The 19,211-nt window shown below is 42.4% G+C and overlaps 1 protein-coding gene across 1 annotated transcript; it reads left to right on the forward strand.

The window, feature by feature from the left end:
* Positions 1 to 3,864: 3,864 nt before the first annotated feature.
* TEX36 (testis expressed 36) lies at positions 3,865 to 18,321 on the forward strand (the record flags this gene model as incomplete). The annotated part of the gene is made up of 4 exons (XM_080912987.1): positions 3,865 to 3,915; positions 11,116 to 11,247; positions 11,875 to 11,955; positions 17,938 to 18,321. 4 exons carry the CDS (start codon positions 3,865 to 3,867, stop codon positions 18,319 to 18,321), a joined length of 648 nt encoding a protein of 215 aa, XP_080769113.1.
* Positions 18,322 to 19,211: the final 890 nt, after the last annotated feature.

The following is a 19,211-nucleotide window of genomic DNA, read 5'->3' on the forward strand; positions in this document are numbered from 1 at the left end:
TTTATATAAACTGCCCGCCTAGATAAGACAAATTGTTCTGTAGTAATCCATCTCTTCTATGATATTCATAGCTACCTGTGGCTACCTAAGGCCACACAGATCCAGATTGTCCTTCTCTTCCCTCATCTTGATTTCTTCTCACTTCTTCTCCTATTCCTCCTGCCTTTCAAAATCTCTGCACCCACCTTTCTCTTTCACTGCCCAATCACAGGCCTTGTCTTATCTTGTGCCTTCCCTGACCTGCATATAGACACCAACTCACAGGTTTCTCTGTGTAGCCCTAGCTGTCCTGGAACTCACTCTGTAGACCTTGAACTCAGAGATCTGCCTGCCCCTGCCTCCCAAATGCTGGGATTAAAGGTGTGCACCACCACTGACCAGTTTATAAAGACATACTTTTGCACCAACACTATCTTTCTGTCTAGCAAGTGGAGGACTACAACTGGACTTTCCTGCTTGGTGATTCTATAAAAAGTGGCTTTGGCACATCTGTGCTCAGTGTGATTGATTCTATTACATATTGTCTGTGCAACCATGTTCAGCCGTCTCATTTCTCTGAGGTACCACTTCCCTCCCTGCCAATGAAGATAGTTACTAACACCTGCTTTGGTTTCTATTAATGTCCCACCAGGGAGACTGATGGTTCATTCAAAGACAGAGGAGGCAGGGCCATGGAGATAACTCAGTGAGCTCCCTGAGCAAGCATGAGGACCTGTGTTCAGATGCACAGCACTCATGTAAAAGTTAGGTACTGTGCTGTGCATTGATGTGTGACTCCAGCACAGGGGAGGCAGAGGCTGGCACATCCTAGCGACTTTCTGGTGAGTAGTCAGCGAGCTTCAGGTTTAGTGAGAGACCTTGTCTCAAAAAGCAGGGGAGCAAACGATAGAGGAAGAAGCCTGACATTGACCTCTGACCTCCATATATAAATGCACATGTGCACACATACATGTGTGCACCCAGAAAAAAGACAAAGAGGAGAGAGAAAGAGAGAGAGAGAGAGAGAGAGAGAGAGAGAGAGAGAGAGAGAGAGAGAGAGGAGATGTATAGCTTACTAAAGTCTCTTCTAAGAACTGTAACCTAGGAGCATCACAGAAATTGACAAGGAAACCTACAGATCCTAGGAGCAGCAGGAGCAGGGGGCCTGATGCACTTGGAAGCCAAAGGAAGCCCTTCACAGGGAGAGTTGTGGTTGTAGGAATAGAGCCATGGATGCTGTTAGAGATGCTTAGCTGCTTCCAACTCGTGACTTTCTAGGGAGGGAGCCTGGAAGCTCAGCAGTTTGACTCTGGTATATTAGAGACTCATATGCAGCTCTTTTTTATCCTGTGTTCAGTGGTATTAGTAGCTTGAAACTCACCACAACTGAAGCTTTCATAGCACAGACATTAGCAAACGCCACCACAAGTCAAGTTGCTATTCTCCCAGATAGCTGGGTGTCATAGATCACAGCAGCACGCTCCTCCTTGTACCTAATGCCTCCTGCTTTTTCTGTCCCCATCAGGGCTTCCCTTCCAGATGAAGTAAGCCAGAGACAAACATTTTGAGACTAGGTTATGCAATTTTTACACATCAGACCCCAGGGTGTACAGCATGGTGGGATGGAAAATGAATTGGTAGTGGGGCATACACAAATTGAAAATGATCAGCACAACTATTGGGGATGACGTGGAAGTTATTTGAGTAGCAGCAAACATGGAAGCACAAAGCAAACACTGGAGTGCGTGCATTGTGTCCATTCTTAACTTTCTGATGTGCTTTTGAGTTATCGAGTATTTCCTGGAGCCCCATGACCACAGTGCTCAGAAAGAGGTGGTAAGCATCTTTCTTTTCTGCCACACCCGTGACAGCACCCTTCATCCTCCCAATTAGGATCCAGGAAAATCCAAATTCAAGATCAGGTTGGCAGAGCTGGCAGACCTGGGACTTACTAGGTTCTTCCTCTTCTGTTCTGATAGAGCTTTGAGCTAAACAACATTACAGCACCACCAAGCCTGACTCATAGTCCCTTGTTCAGATAGGTGTGGTCACATTGTAAATGTTGGAAAGCCCCTTAGAGTTTGTACAGAATACACCCTGACACCAATTACCTGCTCAAAGGAGAGATTTAGTACCCCAGAGAGGCAAGCAGAAAGAGAAAGCTACCTCTGAATCAGGCAAAAGCAGACAGCAAACAGCAGCAGCAAGTGTTTTTTTTTGCAGGATGGATTTTTAAGGAGAAAAAGTGGTAATCTGTGCTAGGGTCAGTCCTGATTGGACAAGTTAGCTATTGTAACCAAACAATTAATTTTGATGGCTGGCCCTTGGTGTTTTGTCTCAGGAATGACTCAGCGACCAAAGAAGGAGATAGACCTTGGGGGCTAGCTTTAGGAATGTGTTCTGTTCAGCAAGGGAGAAAGAAGGGCAGCCAAAGAAAATTTGTTGACACTCTGTTTGCCCTGCTTGGGCCTGTTAGATGCATATTTCAGTTATGGGCCATGAGAGGAAGTGTTGTAATGGTGGCTGCCAGGGACATTTCTTAGATCACTGAGACTATGACAGGTATGAGATGAGATTGGGCCAATGTAACAAATGGCCCCCAAGTTCCTTCTTCTCATCCTGTACTGTGCTGCTGGAGTCAGACACTATCTACATACAGGGACCAGGAGATGACAGCTACCTCCTGGGACCAATCAACCGGTGACAATCAGGAGGGAGTTCTGTATCTCAAGACCAGACTTCAACACAGCTGCGACACTGAGCTAGTACTTAGCTTCAAATGTGACCCTCTTGTGTCCCTGATGCAGCAAGACTGGTACCTCAGGGGTCACACCCAGGAACTCATGTTGAGAGACTATCAGTGTTGGAAAGAGGTTAGGTCACTTGTCACTGACATGGCAACTCTTGCTAGGACCAGAGGAGATGGTTTGTGGAGGTGAAAGATGAAGACACAATTTCTCAAGGCAAAAGAGTCATCCTGTGGATGTCCACCCTCATCTCCATGTGGAACAGCCAAGAGAATTGGCTGGGTGGCATCCAACAAAGAAGACACACAGAAAGCACCTCACTAAGCAGAAGAGAGGCAGGTCTGTGTCTTGACCCAGGGACAGAGTCCAGATTTCAGAAGCAGCTTCAGAGTGGCAGGCAGCCTTTGGTTGTGCTGAGGATTTCTAGAGGGGACACACAACATTGCTTTGCCTTCTGGTACCTTACTGAGGATGTGACCCGGGTGGAGAATAAACAAAGGAAAAATAGGGAAAGAAGTTTAGTTTAGAATACATAGGTATGCCCAAATGCTCTCTCCTTGTGGTGTCTGTGCTATGCCAGGCAGGTGAGTTAGCCCAGGAGTAGGAGATTAGGTCTGAGCTGGGACACAGAGAACATATGGAAGGAAAAGAGGCTGCTTTGGTCTTGGTACAGTAGCATTGCTGATGTGAACAAGGTCAGCTCCAGAGCAGGACTCTGGTTCATTTTCTGAAAACTAAGAGACTGAAACAGATGGTTGCCATGAGGACATTAATGCAAATTCTGGGTCCAGAAGGGTGCAAAATGTTTGCTGTGTTTCCAGCATCTTCTTGTCCTCGCCTCTCAGGCTGGTTTTGAGACTTCTTAAGCCAGAATCTAGTGGTTAGAATTCTGCATATGCTTGGAGAATCTGATGCAAGGAACACATGGCAAAACCCTCTCTTGGGGCTTAGAAGGCTCTGCCCATTGTGACATGAGCTTCCATTACATGACAGTAGTGAGCTTTCTTCACCTCCCTTCCCAGGCAACAACTGAGGAGATCAGGGGCAAGGGGTGGGGAAGCTCTACAGATGTCATAAGCTTGGAAGGCTACAGACAGCTGAGGGAGTCAACCTCAGTACAACCAGCTCCTTGGAGAGAATGACCAAAGGAAGGCGTTTCAACCCACCTTTGAATAAGGCCGGAAGATGGGTAAGGAAGATGCACTCCTAGAAGCTTCCTCATAAAATGTGGCTGTTGTTGCGAGCACAGATCTGAGCTGGATTCCCTTCTGCTTTCTCTGGTAGCATGAACTTTGAAATGACCTTTGGCCTTGTCTCTTCATCTCTCAAGAGGGAAGCTCAGTGTTCTTTTGAGGATCGAATGAATGCGTGTGAATTGAGGGAGGCAGTCCAAGCCTGAAATTTAAGTATTTGGGAGGCTGGAGTAGGAGGATTGAGAGCTCTAGGACATCCCAGGCTACTTAACAATACACAGACTCAGAAAAAAAAAAAAAAAAAAAAAAAAAAAAAAAAAAAAAAGAGGAAGGATAGAAAGAAAGAAGGGAGGCATGGGGGATACTCAATGGGTAGGAACTGACACCTGCTCTGCCTGACCCATTTTTGCACACCTGTCTTCTAATTCTACATTCCTCACTATATGGTGAGCTGTCTCTTCTTCCTAGATCATGAGTTCCATGGGGCCTTTGTTAGTGGTGCTCCATCAGTACCTAGTCTAGGATCTAGTGCAGGAGGCACTATCAGTATTTGTTGAAGTAGTCTTTTTTAAAAAAGATTTATTTATTTGCTTTATGCTGTCTTCAGTCACACCAGAAGAGAGCATCAGATTCAAGACTCACCAGAAGGCAGCATCGAATTTCATCACAGATGCTTGTGAACCACCATGCGGTTGCTGGGAACTGAACTCAGGACCTCTGAAAGAGGAGTCAGTGCTCTTAACTGCTGAGCCATCTTTCCGGCCCCGTTGAAGTATTCTTAAATTCCCAACAAAGCCCAGCACCAAACTAGGAAATGGACAGAGCCTAGGAGTCGTTTATCTGTTAGCCTAACAGTCATTACCTGTTTCCATCACCCCTCAGACTGCTGGGCTCAAATTGTCCTCCTGGAAAGACTGACTCCTGTTTATTGATATCACAGACAGCCCAGTCAGGAAGACATTTTGGAGACATTTGCATCTTAGCCCAGGGACTTCTCACCTGCTCTTTAATAAGCCACATGTCATGTACTGTCATCTTTCCATGTCTAGTTCCTACAACTTGTTCACAAAGGGGGAACCCCCGTGTTGTCTTCCACTCTCAAAACGAGAGGCAGACTCTGAGAAACGATTTGTGTTCAAAGATTTAAGGCAATAGCATGCCAGGGTTGGGGGAAGATTTGTGGGTGCTTTGCATGCGTATGTGAGTAGTATATAAGCATGTTTATGTGTGTGGTTAGGTGCTGTTGGGGGGACCCAAGAATGAAGTCAAGAATCTGCCTCAGTAACTCTTTGCCTTATACACTGAGATAACCTCTCTCTCTTGTGTCCAGAGCTGGCTGATTGGGTTGTTTTAACCAGTCATCTTGCTCTGGGGACTCCATCTCTTGAGTGCTGGGACAGAAGTGGGCTGACACTCCAGCCTGGCTTTAATGTGGGTGTTGGGGATCTGGTTCTCAAGCTTGCAAGGCAAAAGCTAGGATCTTTAATCAGTCATATCTCTAGCCCTCAAACTGAGCTTTGTGTTTGTTTAAAAGAAAAAGGGAATGGAAAGAGATGTTGGGAATTTGGGCCTTTAGAATTTACAGCACCGATTGCAAACTCTTCAGTATCACCTCAGACTAAAGAAAACAAGTTTTGTCTAATTTTAACCTTTAAAAATGTAAAATAAAATATACCAAAATGATAGAGCTGATGTGAGACTAACAAGATAATTTAATCAATAGGACAAAGAAAGAAGACTATCCAATCAACCCTTCATGACTATAGTATGTGTGTATCTCATATTCATGAACACACACACACACACATACAGAGAAAACACCTTTACTTTAGTTCATTAAGATCAAAAGTAATCTGTAGAGAATATACAATAAAACAGAGAAGTCTAATAAAGTAAAATAAAATTTATGAGTATAAATGCTGTAATAATAATAGTAATAGTAATAATAATGCTGAGACTGGGAAACATATTAGAATCTGAGTTCCCTTGGGGCCAAAACCAAATGGGAAACAGGGTCAGCCACATTTTAATTTTATTTTATTTTATTTTATTTTATTTTTGAGAAAGGGTTTTATATGTAACCCTGGCTGGCCTAGAACTCGCTATATAGTCCAAGCAGCCTCAAACTTACTGAGATTTGTCTGTCTCTGCTATCTCAACCACATTCTTGTAATGGCTCATGATGAGAAACTTGTTTCCCACATTAAATACCTTCATGTTTCTGTCATCTAAATGTCAGTTAGGGTGGATGTTTGACTGACTAAAAAGCTGACTCCAGGGCTGGAGAGATAGCTTATTGGTGAGATATTTGTCTAGCAAGCCTTGGGTTTAGGCTTTGGTGACTAGCATGGCAGGATGTGGGGCAGACACATTTATGCTTTTCCTTAAATAGCAACAAAGTTCAGAAGCAGGCAGGTTAGGGGTGGGACTCTGCGCCAGGGAGCTCTCAGAACTCTGGGTTCTTGCCAGCCTTCCTTCAGCTGTTTTCACTGCAGGGTTTGTCTTTACCGTGTTGTAGGGAGTCTACATGCACTCCAGGCAGGGAACAAGAAGATCAAAGGACAACAGTACAGAAGGTATCTGTCTTCTCAGGCTGCCCCCTTTATCAAGAAAACAATATTTTTCCTAGGATCCTTGCAGGTTCGTGGGTTCACATAGCCAATAAAGCTACAAGGGAGTTTTGCTTTTTTTTTTTTTTTTTTTTTTTTTTAAATGAACTACATTGACATTTCAGGTGAACTCAAGTTATTTTACCTCAAGTTCGGTTATAATAGATAAAGTGAGAATCCACAGATCGTGGGTAGATATTTCATGTCATCTTCTAGTCATAGGCCCAGCAGGGCAGCCTGGTGCTCAGGAGTGAGAAGGAGAGACACTCTTCATCCACACCTTAGCTAAACTTGAGCCTCTGGCAAAAGTCCTCTCTGCCGTCAGTACCTAAGAGCACAAACAGAATAGTGCTGACCCTGAAGCTTCCGGGAGGAACTTTGGATGAACTGAGAAAATTAAAGAAATGGTTGGCTGTGAGTCAGCTGCAGCCCATCTGCGAGGACAGTAATTGTCCCATTAGAGGTGACAGTCATTTTGCAGTTGACCTTGCTGGTTGTAATCTGGCTGTTGCTGGGCAGGAAAGGTTTTTTTCCCCCCACTTACTTTCATTTTCCTATTTAATATTTCAGTCACCGAGTGATGGAAGGCAGCAAAGATCTCACCACCAACTAGTTAAAAAGCTGTATTTCACGGTTACACTATCTAACAGAAGGGTTTATTTCACAGCTACCATGGTATAGCCATTAAATAGATATTTTAAAAGAGTGAAATTAAAATGCTAGAGCCATATTTTCTGACAGTGATTTAGTCCACAGACTCGCAGAATACCAATGAATTCAAGTCAGTTGTGAGCTGGTGCGAGCCGTCCTTCCTGCCACTGGAGTAGCCGCCCCACCAGCCTGGTCTCCAGGCTTATCCCAAGAGGATTGCCACTTAGCTGGGTGGAGGGAGAATAGAGAGAGTACCTGGAGCCCAATTGCTCTTATTTTGTATTCATCTTTAAAGGTGGCTGTTCAGGGGCCAGCAGGTAAAGGCAGTTACCATGCAAGCTGACCACTCGAGTTCAATCCCTAGACTCCTGTCAAGGTTGAAGAAGACAGCCAACTTCACAGAGTTGTTCTCTGACCTCCACACATGTGCACTTTACATACGCACATAGTAACAATAAGTAAACAATTAAAATTGTTTAGGGCCTTCGGCAATAGCTCATTCAACAAAGAATTTTCCTTGCAAGAGTGAGGACCCACGTTTGCTTCCTGCATCTCACAATAACAAGTGGGTTTGGTTGTAGCCGAGCACCGGGGAGGTGGAGACAGGCGGATTCTGGAGGCTTACTGGTCAGCCAGTCTATCCTTACTTGGCAGGCCCTGAGTCCCAGGTAGATATTCTGCCTCAGAAATCAAAATGACAAATCCTGAAGAGTAATACCGGTGGCTAACCTGTAGCTTCAAGATGAACATTCACACATGTGAACAGTAATTGTTTGATAATGCTTTAACATTTAATACAAAGCTCCTTAAAAGTATATGTAAGTTGGTGGGGAATATTGCAGTGTATGTTAGTGAGAAAAGCAAGGTATAGAACATGGACTGTGTGACCTGTTTCCTGTAAAGCAGTATCTGTTCCCTTCATAGAAAACACACAAGGGCTCAGTCAGTGTTGTGATCTGGGGTCGTAGTACAGGCCACAAGGAGGGAGGAAGAGGACAACAAACACTTTGTGATAAATAAAAAGGTATTCAGTGTCTAGAAGTGACATCGATCATACCTAACATGGCCACATGTCATTTCTCAAATTACGAATGCATTTTATCTGTATGATACAAAGTGTGCAAACTACCAGAGTTGTATATCCATATCAGGATGTTATGCTAGTTTTCAAGAGCTAAAGGGTGAGGGGTGGGGTAAAGATTTGGGGAGAATGTTATTCCCTCTACTTGTTTTGTGGTACTGAGGATTGAACTCTACCATTGAGGTATATCCCAGCTTCCCCCCCCCCTTTTTTATGTTGAGCATTTTTTCTTCTTAGCCATTTGCTATTCCTCAGTTAAGAATTCTTTGTTTAGTTCTGTACCCCAATTTTTAATAGGATTATTTGATTCTCTAGAGTCTAACTTCTTGAGTTCTTTGTATATATTGGATACTAACCCTTTATCAGATGTAAGACTGGTCAAGATCTTTCCCCAATCTGTTGGTTGCCATTTTGTCTTTTAGACAGTGTCCTTAGCCTTTCAGAAGCTTTTCAATTTCATGAGGTTCTATTTTTTCAATTTTGATCTTAGAGTATAAGCCATTGGTGTTCTGTTCAGGAAATTTTCTCTTGTGTCTATGTGTTCTAAGCTCTTCCCTGCTTTCTGTTCTATTAGTTTCAGTGTACCTGGTTTTATGTGGAGGTCTTTGATCCACTGGGAGATAAGAAAGGATCGATTTACATTCTTCTACATGCTGACTGCCAGTTGAACCAGCACCATTTGTTGAAGAGGCTGTTCTTTTTCCGTTGAATGATTTTAGCTCCTTTGTCAATGATCAAGTGACCAAAGGTGTATGGGTTCTTTTCTGGGTCATCAATTCTATTCCATTGATCTACCTGCTTGTCTCTGTAAAAATACCATGCAGTTTTTATCACAATTGATCTGTGATTCCCCTGGAAGTTTTTTTATTGTTGAGAATAGTTTTTGCTATCCTGGATTTTTTATTATTCCAAATGAATTTACAAATTGCTCTTTCTAACTCTATAAAGAATTGAGTTAGAATTTTGATGGGATTGCATTGAACCTGAAGATTTCTTTAGGCAAGATGGCCATTTTTACTATGTTGATCCTTCTAATTCATGAGCATGGGAGAACTTTTCACCTTCTGAGATCTTCTTTCTTCCTCTAGATCAATTTTCTTCTTCAGAGATGTGAAGTTCTTGTCATATAGATCCTTCACTTGCTTGATTAGTTTTTTTTTTTTTTTTTTTTTTTTTTTTTATTTTGACCCAGACTCATACTGAGTTGCTCAGGCAGGCCTTGAACTTGAAATCTTCCTGTCTCAGTGTCCTGTGTAGTGGGTTTCAGGCTTGAGCCACTAGAGTTGGCTCTTTCCCTACATTTTTCTTTATCGTTTTTTGTTTTGTTTTGTTTTTTACATCAGGAATATATATTACAAGTCTCATGAGGAACAAACTCACTGGGGTCCCATGGGCAGTTCCTTACATTTCTACAGGAGGGTCTGCACCCATGGAGGCTCATGGTTTTGTTATCGTTGGTTTCATCCTTCTTCTCAGCCCATGGGTAGCCACTGAGACATATTTGCTGGTATTTAATCATACTGTGTTCTTGTAAGTTACATATTGTTTTGTGTGCACAGGTTATCTCTCCACATCTGCTGTGCTGGATTATACACCTGTGAGTTTCAAACTCCAATACAGAAAAGGAGGAGGGTCACAGGCACCTGGGAGGTGAAAGGGAATTTAGGAAGGTGTAAACTGATTAGGACATGCTTCATATACTAGGTAGGGAGCTCCTGACAGGTACCCAGGCACAAATTGGTGCATACATAACCACATACAGCCAAGTGACACATGTGCTTACAAACAAAAATACACAGGCAGCTTGGAGAAGGCAAAGACTCAGGCTTTTGACATCAAGGCCCATTTATACAGAACCCACATGAAATTGGCACTCTGCCAGACAGAGTTTCATGACAGATCATATGCATGATCTGTCCTGGGGTTCCCAGGTCATCCAATGTCACTCATTTTGTGCTGAGGCCTGGTGTCAGTCATATCTTGCTGATTCATATCAGATATCATGCTATTATCAGTACCACAATTTCTAAACATAAAACGGACCCTTATGACCCTCCTCTCAACAACACTTGATTGTGTTTCTTTCTTCTGCCCACTGCGTCAAGTCCTATGTATCTTTTACCTTCTTCATGGCTGGAGATAACACCTATGACACGCGTAGGATTTATAATACAACCTCTCAACCCAACTGCTCGCCACACTCTTGAACAGATGCCAATCAAAAGCCACCTGAATGCCCAGTTGCATCTTAACTTGGGAGAATGGAGAGATAATTAGAGAATTAACCAATGTCTTTATACTTCAAAAGGGAAGACATGGGTGGGGAGATGGTTTAGTTGGTAAAACACTTGCCTTGAAACCCACATACAAAGCTGGGAATAGTGGCATACTGTTGTAATCCCAGTGGTGGTGAGATGGAAGCCGAGACAGGAAGATTCTTTAGGGGGCTTGTTGGCCAGTTAGTCTCGCATGCTTGGCAACCTCTAGGTGGATCCAGTCCTTAGAACATGGGCTGAATGCTAGGCTCCCATACCAGGGCTCCCCAGCAGATGAAGACCTCAGACCACAGACCACATGGTTCTGTCATCTCTTTGCTAGAATGTGGAAACAGTCAAGGCTCCTTAAGACCTTAAATAGGAAGAGGTCCCTATATCTTGAATGTTTGCTTGGAAGGAATACTACAAAGTTACATGTTTTGTTTTGTTTTTTTTTTTTTTTTTTTTTTTTTTTTACCATTTCCTGAGCATGAAAGTAGTGCCCAAAATGTGATTTAACCATGTTGCAGGGGAAGCCTGTATTTGGCACACAGATTCAGCTGTATCTGATGCTAATCAAGACACATGTTGTGTTTCCAGTTCACTCACATTGGTCTGCTGGAGAAGACACCGGAATCCATCACGAGTACTTTCCTGAAGGAAATCCACTGTCCACGCTTGTCTGAGCAGGCAGAGAGGAAGCTGCCACCAATCTACAAAATCCGGGAGAAGGTGAGATGCATCAGGGCTCTCCGAGGAGGTGCCATTTTGGCCATATAGCTTACTCATTTGCCCTGGTCCAGACAATGAGCTGGGATTCTCCACAGGAACTTTTAGTCATTAACAGCCACGGTCTGCCTCCCTAGCCAGCTCCGGAGGTGCTGTCCCAGCCTCAGTAGTGTGAAGAAGGATAATGGTTTGAATATCAATCTCAACTGCACCCACTGTGGGCCTCGACTCGGGCTCCAGGCTTCTGGGAACCCAGCCTCAGCCCTTGTAGGATCAGACCAGGTTTCCAGGATTTGGTTTCTGCTGACCTTGTTAGTTGGCCCCCATGCTGTCAAAGGTCCTTGCCAGCATTTGGTTCTGTGTGCAAATGCACCTTTGCATCCTTGCCTCCATAGACATTTTGAAATAGATGTCCCTCCCACCCCCACCCCTGACTTCAGGGATTTGGTAATAGCATTGTTTGGAAGCCCCTCGCATGCCTGTGTCCATATCCTGTGCTTGGTGCTGGTGATAGACTTCATTAGCCTCACTGAGAGTTTCCTTTGTCCCAAGCCTTCATTGTGCCTCAGTTCTGAGAGCATCTCGCAGTTCTGACATGCGCTTTTTATCTCTCTCCTCATTCTTCTCCAGCAAGCATCGAACAAAAACTTTCCTTTCTCTGACCATGACAACCGCCACAGTTTTCAGAACTCTGGATACTACTTTGACTCTGTGAGTACTTCTTTACAAGCTAGTAGAGCAGGTGTAGCTCAGTGGTAGAGCACTTACTTACCCAGCATGTAGAGGCACAGTATCCCATCGCCAGCACCGCAAGCAGGCAAACAGTAGAATGGGGAACATTCTCTTGATTTCTACCGGGCACAGATTATAGAGACACGTGTGTTCCACAAGACAGGAGCAATGTCAAAACAACCTGGTGTCTTCCACAAGACTCAGGAACAGTCGCAAAACAAAAGCTACCTCTTGAAACTCTCAGAGTTGGGTGGAGGTTTTCAAGCAGGCACCAGGCTTCTGACTTCATACACCCTGGTTACAAAAGTGTCCTCTCCCAAACTGTCTCTTGTGGGATTCCTAAAGTTGTTCCTCTAGGGGTGGCGAGTTCCCTGACACAGGAGAGCTTAAGTTTTGACGGTACTTGTTAACAGTTTAATTAATATAGCATTGGATGTAGAAATATAACACAAGTCGAAACTACAGTTTTCAAATTTCTAGTAGTGACCGGAACAGTTAAAAAACAGGTAAAATTAATAAAACAGATGGTCTACTTAAAAAGTTTCAGCTTTATGGTGCTATGAAAGTGACACCCATAAAAACTTCACACTTACAATTTTGCCCTTTTCTTGGACTGTTGCCAGGTATACAGTATTTCCTATCTTAGTTTCTTGTGAGGCTCTGTCATTGGGGTTGGGTCACACATTCCAGCTAGCCACACGGGACACCATTGGACAAATTTAGTGCTCTGCAGTGTAGTGTGTCGCCAAGTGAGGTCAGGCAGGTCAGAAACGTCCTTTTTCTTTTAAAAAAAATTGAATTGCATTTTTTAATTGTTTGAGAATTTCATACCTTCATATTATTTAACATAATAGTTCCTCCAGATTATCAATTCAACATGTAATACATATAATAGAGCAATCCACATACAATATTTTAACAAATTCTTAAGTTTTAAAACAATTTAACTTTTACATTTACTTTGTGTATGTGTGTGTGTGTGTGTGTGTATGTGTGTGTGTGTGTGTGTGTGTGTGTGTACATGTGTAAGTGCATGTGGGCATGGGTGAAGGTCAGAAGACAACTTGCAGGCATTGGCTCTCTCCTTCCATCATGTAGGCTATAGGGATGGAATTTAGATCTTCAGGCTAAGTTGACAAGAACCTTTACCTGTTGAGGAATCTCATTTGCTTCATAAAAATTATTAATCAGCTATTTTACATCTCCCTTTTCAAATTAACTTAAAAAAATCTGCTTTATGAGCTACTAATCTCAATTTAAACTGCTCACATTTAAGTGCTCAGTAACTAGTGGTCTGGGGCTTCTATACTGTCCATCACAGGTTAGTGTACCTTAGGTTGAAGAATGTGTCAGGTGAGCTTCTAGAACAGAGCACTTATAAAACTTGAAAATCCACATGACAAAGGTGCTGTTGGCAACATCCTTTCTTTATTAAACCATGAGTGTGTACCAGTGCTTCATATGATCTTGTTTAAGCCCCATAACACTCCTATGGGCGAATTACTCTCATCCTTGATTTAGAAATGAGCCCAGAGAAACCTTTTCCTCCAAATAAAACTGGTAACTTAACCTAAAAACCTTCTATCCTTTGGCAGAATATTGAATAGAGACTCAAAACATCCACCCTGCCCTCTTCAAGAGGATGGCTTTATGTTTTACTTAATAATAAAATGTTTATTTTTCTCTGTGTATGAATGTTTTGCCTGCATGCATGTCTGTGTACCACATCACCATGTGCATGACTGGTGCTCATGGAGGTCATAAGGAGGATTTGGATACTCTAGAATTGGAGTTAGAGATGACTGTGAGCCATCATGTGGGTTCTGGGAACCAAATCTAGGTCCTCTGTAAGAGCAACAAGTACTCTTTAACTGCTGAGCCAGCTCTCTAGCCTGCTTAACGAGTTTCCTAGATTGCTACAGTAATGTATGTCCATCAAAAGCCAAATGAGATGACTCAGTGGGTGCTTGTTTCTGAGCCTGAAGACCTGAGTTTGATCTGTGGGATCTATACACTGGAAAAAGAAAACAAGCTCCTGAAGTACACACACACACACACACACACACACACACACACACACACACACACGGGCTCACATACACAAATAAATAAGTAAACAAACTTTTTTTTTTAAAAAAGAGTCAACACAGATCTATATAAACTTACAGATAAGATTTCCAGCCTTACTTCCATCTTTCCCACTTTCCCACGTGGGAAATTAGCTGCTTATCAGGGTCTAGATACCCACTCAAGTATGCATCTTAATGTTAACAACACAAGAAGACTTGGACAGGTGCATCTTAGCCGGTGAGGCTTCCCACCTTTCTCTGCGTTCTAGAATAGCTTACATCACCTTAACATTTGGATTTTCAGCTCATGACAGTCTGATAGAACTTGCCCACGGGACCCAAGCCAGTGTGGGTGGTTCAGTGTGAGTGCTTGCCTACTCTACAGGAGGCCCTGGCTAAATAATTTTGTCTATGAAATGACTTAGGTTTGATATGTTTTTTTTTTTTAGGACAGGCTTTTTGAATTTTACCTCCACTATTAGTCAGTTTATTCAACCTCAAAACTTCTGCTTCTTATTGTATGGAGTTTAATGATGTGTTTGCTGAAAAATTTTCACATCCATTTCAAACTTACTGGTGTAATATCAAAGTACCCTTACTTGTCTAGTCTTTAAAATTGCTTCAGTTGACTGTTGAATTCAAATACTTGTAGTTTTTGTTAATAAGATTATTAAGACTGCAAATATTCTTGAGTTGTTTTGGCTATTAGGGAGATAGGCCAGTGATTCTAATAGTGTTCCATGAACTGAACAATGTAAGCTCTCTGAAGGTGTCGCTTTATTTTGGGGGAAATCTGCAGGGGGTTGTTTTTCTATCTAGTGTATAACCTTGTTAATACACTTCTTAAACATCTACATTTGAAGGTAACTATTAGGAAAATATTGCCAGTCGGAATGAGCAAATAAAAGGACAAGTAACATTTTAGGCAAACACATTAAAATCAGTATTAATCAGACCTAATTAAGGTCTCATTAGTATTTGCCTCCAAATAGTCTTTATTTAATTTTTAATTTCCCTTTTAACTGAGAGCTCCTTGGAAGATTCCTTGAATTTCTGATGTTGCTAGAATTTGTTAGGCTATGAATTTGTTGCTGATGACTGATTTTGATGTTCCATTAATTTTATGGAGGGCACTCTGCGATTTTGACTTTTTGAGTGATAGAGATTATTTTTGCATGTGATTAATTTTAAAGTGTCTCATTAGTGATAAAAAGATTATATAGTCCCCCGTTTAATTGCAAAATTATTGACTGAGGACTGCTAATTATGTTGTAAAATATTTCTTACCCTTTGTCTTGGTCTGCCAATTTCTGAGAGTTACTCTTAAATGTCAACATTTTTTTGGGTTTTGCCTTAAATTGTTTGGTATCATGTCTTGTTGCATAAAGATTCATGATTGCTTTATTTTTATCTCAGTGACTTCGCCACTTTCCACTGGGAGTGTCTCTCAGCCTCTGTGTTGCTTTTAGCCACGCAACATGGTACACTTTGAAGCATCATTCCTTCATCTTCATGAATTAAAAAAAATATTTTTACTAATTCTTTGAGCACTTTATAGACACATACAGTGTGTTTTGATTATATTCACCTCATTCTTTCTCCTAATTTCTCCCAGATCCATCCTGTGTCCCCACCAGTTCCGAACTTCATTTCTTTTTATAAAAAAATAACCCACCAAGACTTGCATACTCATACTGTGGGGGCATCCAGTGGAGTTTTTCACCTACCACGGGTCACACCCACCATGAAAACGACTCCCCCTCTGTCAGAAGTCATCAAGTCTTTATAAGTCCCCAGCAGAGGGCTGGGCTTATGAGCCTCTCCCTACTCCACGAAAGACTGTTGCCTGCCTGGCTTGATGTTGTCCGAGTCATATACAGGCAGCCGCAGCAGCTGCATGTTCCTCAGTGTAAGAGTCCCATCCGGTTCTGAACACACTTTCCTCCAGCCCTCTGTGACCTCTGGCTCTTACAGTCTTTCTGCTTCCTCTTCCACAACTGTCCTTGAGTCTTGGTGGGAGGGGGCATGACATAGACATCTCATTTGTGTTGTCATGAACTTTAGTCATTTTGTTTTGGGTTTATCTTCCATTATAAGCAGGGTGTAGCCCAGTTTAAACAAAACAAAACAAACAAAAAACAATACCCAAGAGTCACCGTTTCTCCACATAGGATTTTGTACCATTCACATTATCATGACAGCTTTGGCTTTATGCCTGCCACTCACTTTCTATATGCATCTGCCATGTTCTTTCTTTCTTTCTTTCTTTCTTTCTTTCTTTCTTTCTTTCTTTCTTTCTTTGGTTTCTTATTCTATTTGCATATTCTGACTTCTACTGACTTTTTGATAATAGTTAACTTTCAATACAAATTTTTAAAATGTATGCTACCAAGACACTTCTCTCTGGATCAGAACAAAAACCAAACCAAAACAACAACAAAACAACCAAACAACCAAAAACCCCAAGAAGCCAAACAGGCCCTGCAGACTTCCCTAGGATAAAAGGGGCCCCTTCTTGAGTGCCCTTCTCTGTTCTTTTCTTCCTGGGGCTGATAGGGTGGTGGCCCTGACTGGCTTCTCCCAGTCACTGCATGAGCCCTAAAGGGGCTTTTATCTGCAGCTCAGCCTCCAGTCCTGGTTTCTCTGGTCTGGTTAAAATCCTGAAACTTCCCTCCAGTCTCCCTTTTCCTCTCTCCCTCCCTCCCCTCTTGTCTCCTCCCTTTCCTTGTCCAGGATCTTTCTGTCCCACCCCCACCCCTTCTGTTACCAGCCACTTTCCTTGCGGTCCTTCCTTAGATCATTTATATAATGTTTATTTCTTTCTATTTTGCTGGGGCATCTGCAGGTAACTTCTCAAAAAGATGTTGTGTGACTGATATCGTCTCATTGTCCCTTCAGAGCCTCCCCCTCCTTTATCTCGTGCCCCTGTCATTCCTGGATATCTCTGGAGATTGGTTCTAGGATCCCCTATTGATGCCAAAATCAGCAGATGCTTGTCTCTTATAGACAATGGCATAAAATTCACACATTATCCACACAGACCCTCTAGTCTACTTACTAGGTAGTGTAAATGCTGTGCAATTAGTTTTAATATTGTTTGGGAATAATGATAATGAAAGTCTATACATCTTTAGTTCAGATGTGATTAGAATAATTTTGGTGCATGCCTGCACACACACACACACACACACACACACACACACACTACTTTCCATCCCCAGTTAGTTGGATTTGATATGGTTGATATAAGGAGGCAGATACTGGCTTTGGTGCTTTGTTGACTCTTTCACTCTGATTCAAGCATCCTACTCCAGGGCCCTGTTGCCTGCCGCCTTGTTGATAGTCCCTTGTGAGCAGGCAGCCTTATTTTGTTGGTTCAGAGACTGTATAACCTGGTGTCTGTCTGTCTGTCTGTCTGTCTGTCTGTCTGTTCCTTTTCAGTCCTTTGTGCCAACATTCACTTTCTTTCTTAGTTTCGAGCCCATTTCGATGAATCAAATGTTCAATTCTGAATATGGGCTGATTCTCAGGTTCACAGGTGCTGACTGTTAGCAAGCAAGCCTGTGGGCAGAGACCAGAAGACCTGCCTCCTTTGGGAGACACCACAGTGTTGGAAAATAATTCAACCTGCTAGTTCTTCAGAAGCAGCCAGGAGTGCTGTAACCCTGGGATGTGAGGGTGCTTAATCCAGTCCCCTTGATGGAAAGGAAGTTGAGACTCATGATAGGAGCTGCCAAGATGCTGTTGACTTTTGAAATTCAACAATTGGCTTTTATAATGGTTATCTTATCTGTGCATTTAAATATATGCACATCATTAGCTGGTTTTATTGAAATCCTCAGAATGGTGTCACCATGTGTATCTCTCTCCTAATCTTGTTTCTCCTCCCCAGGGCTTGGGGCGCAAGAAATTCTCCCCAGATCAAAAGCAACACATTTCTAAAAATTTCAATCTTTGGGCCTGTGATTACATCCCATCCCATTTTGATGGTCTTTCGAGTAGCCAAACATCCTACGTACAGAAGGAAGCTGTAGTGATCTCGGCTTTCCGACGCTTCCCGAAATGTTACGATGAGAAATGGAATGACCTCAAGTTTGCTTACAATCAAAGATGTGCGAATTTTCTGGGAAAGCAGCCTAATGGAGAGTGTGCTGTTGTCCCTCCACAGTCTTGCACAGGTACCCTAAACCTTCTAGAGGCTCATGATAAGGTTTGTGATCTTACCCCATCAGGAGTTCATGAGGTCTCTGCTCCAACACCACCCCATAGTTGCTGAAATGCGTTTGTAATTTTATAAGGTTGAAAATGTTCAAATCCTTGAGAAGGTATGTGAAGCTATATGCATGTGTAAATAAACTGCTAAGATTGTCCCGTTAGTCTTTGGGGGTGTTTAAAAACTTTGTACTTCATATATGATTAAATTTTCGTTTTGAAATTCTAAACAATGCAGAGGTGGCAAAAAGTCACCTTGATTCTGTTTCATCTCCAGCCCTATGCTGTCTAGGAGAAGGATTGCTCCCTGTTGTAGGGTAATTTCATTTAACCTTCATGTGTGCACGTGTGCATGTGTGTGTGTTTTAAGGTTTTACAGTAACAGGTCTCTACATGCCATTTTCAAAGGTCTTTAGATAATTTTCCCCACTCTTCCTCCAGCACCCTGCCTCTCCATCCCTTACCCAACCTAATCTTCATGCTCCACCATACTCTGCTCCCCTTCATACTGCCTGTATTCTATCCCATCTTCCTAAAATTCCCCATAGCATCCATGTATGAGAGACAACATGCCATGTTTGTCTTTCTGGGTCTGGGTTTTGGCGGTTCTTTTTAATATTTTTAAAAGTTGAACTTTAAAATTAGCTATGGCTAGGAAGAGGTTAGAGATTTCCATACACAAATCTTATATTTATTCCCCCGGCTGCACTTCTAAAAAAGTGATTTAAGGAAATAAAAATTAAGCTCTAGGAATTTTCCATTTGTTTCCCCCTTCGTTTTCTACAAAAACAATTGAATCACTTGGGAAAGCTGTAACTTGGGATCATTTCTGACACACTGCTTTGTATATGTGATGGCTTGTATATGCTTGGCTCAGGGAGTGGCACTATTAGTAGGTGTGGCCTTGTTGGAGTAGGTGTGTCACTGTGGGTATGGTCTTTAATATCTTAGTCC

Source organism: Micromys minutus, assembly GCF_963924665.1.
Source record: "Micromys minutus genome assembly, chromosome: 2".
NCBI lineage: Eukaryota > Metazoa > Chordata > Mammalia > Rodentia > Muridae > Micromys > Micromys minutus.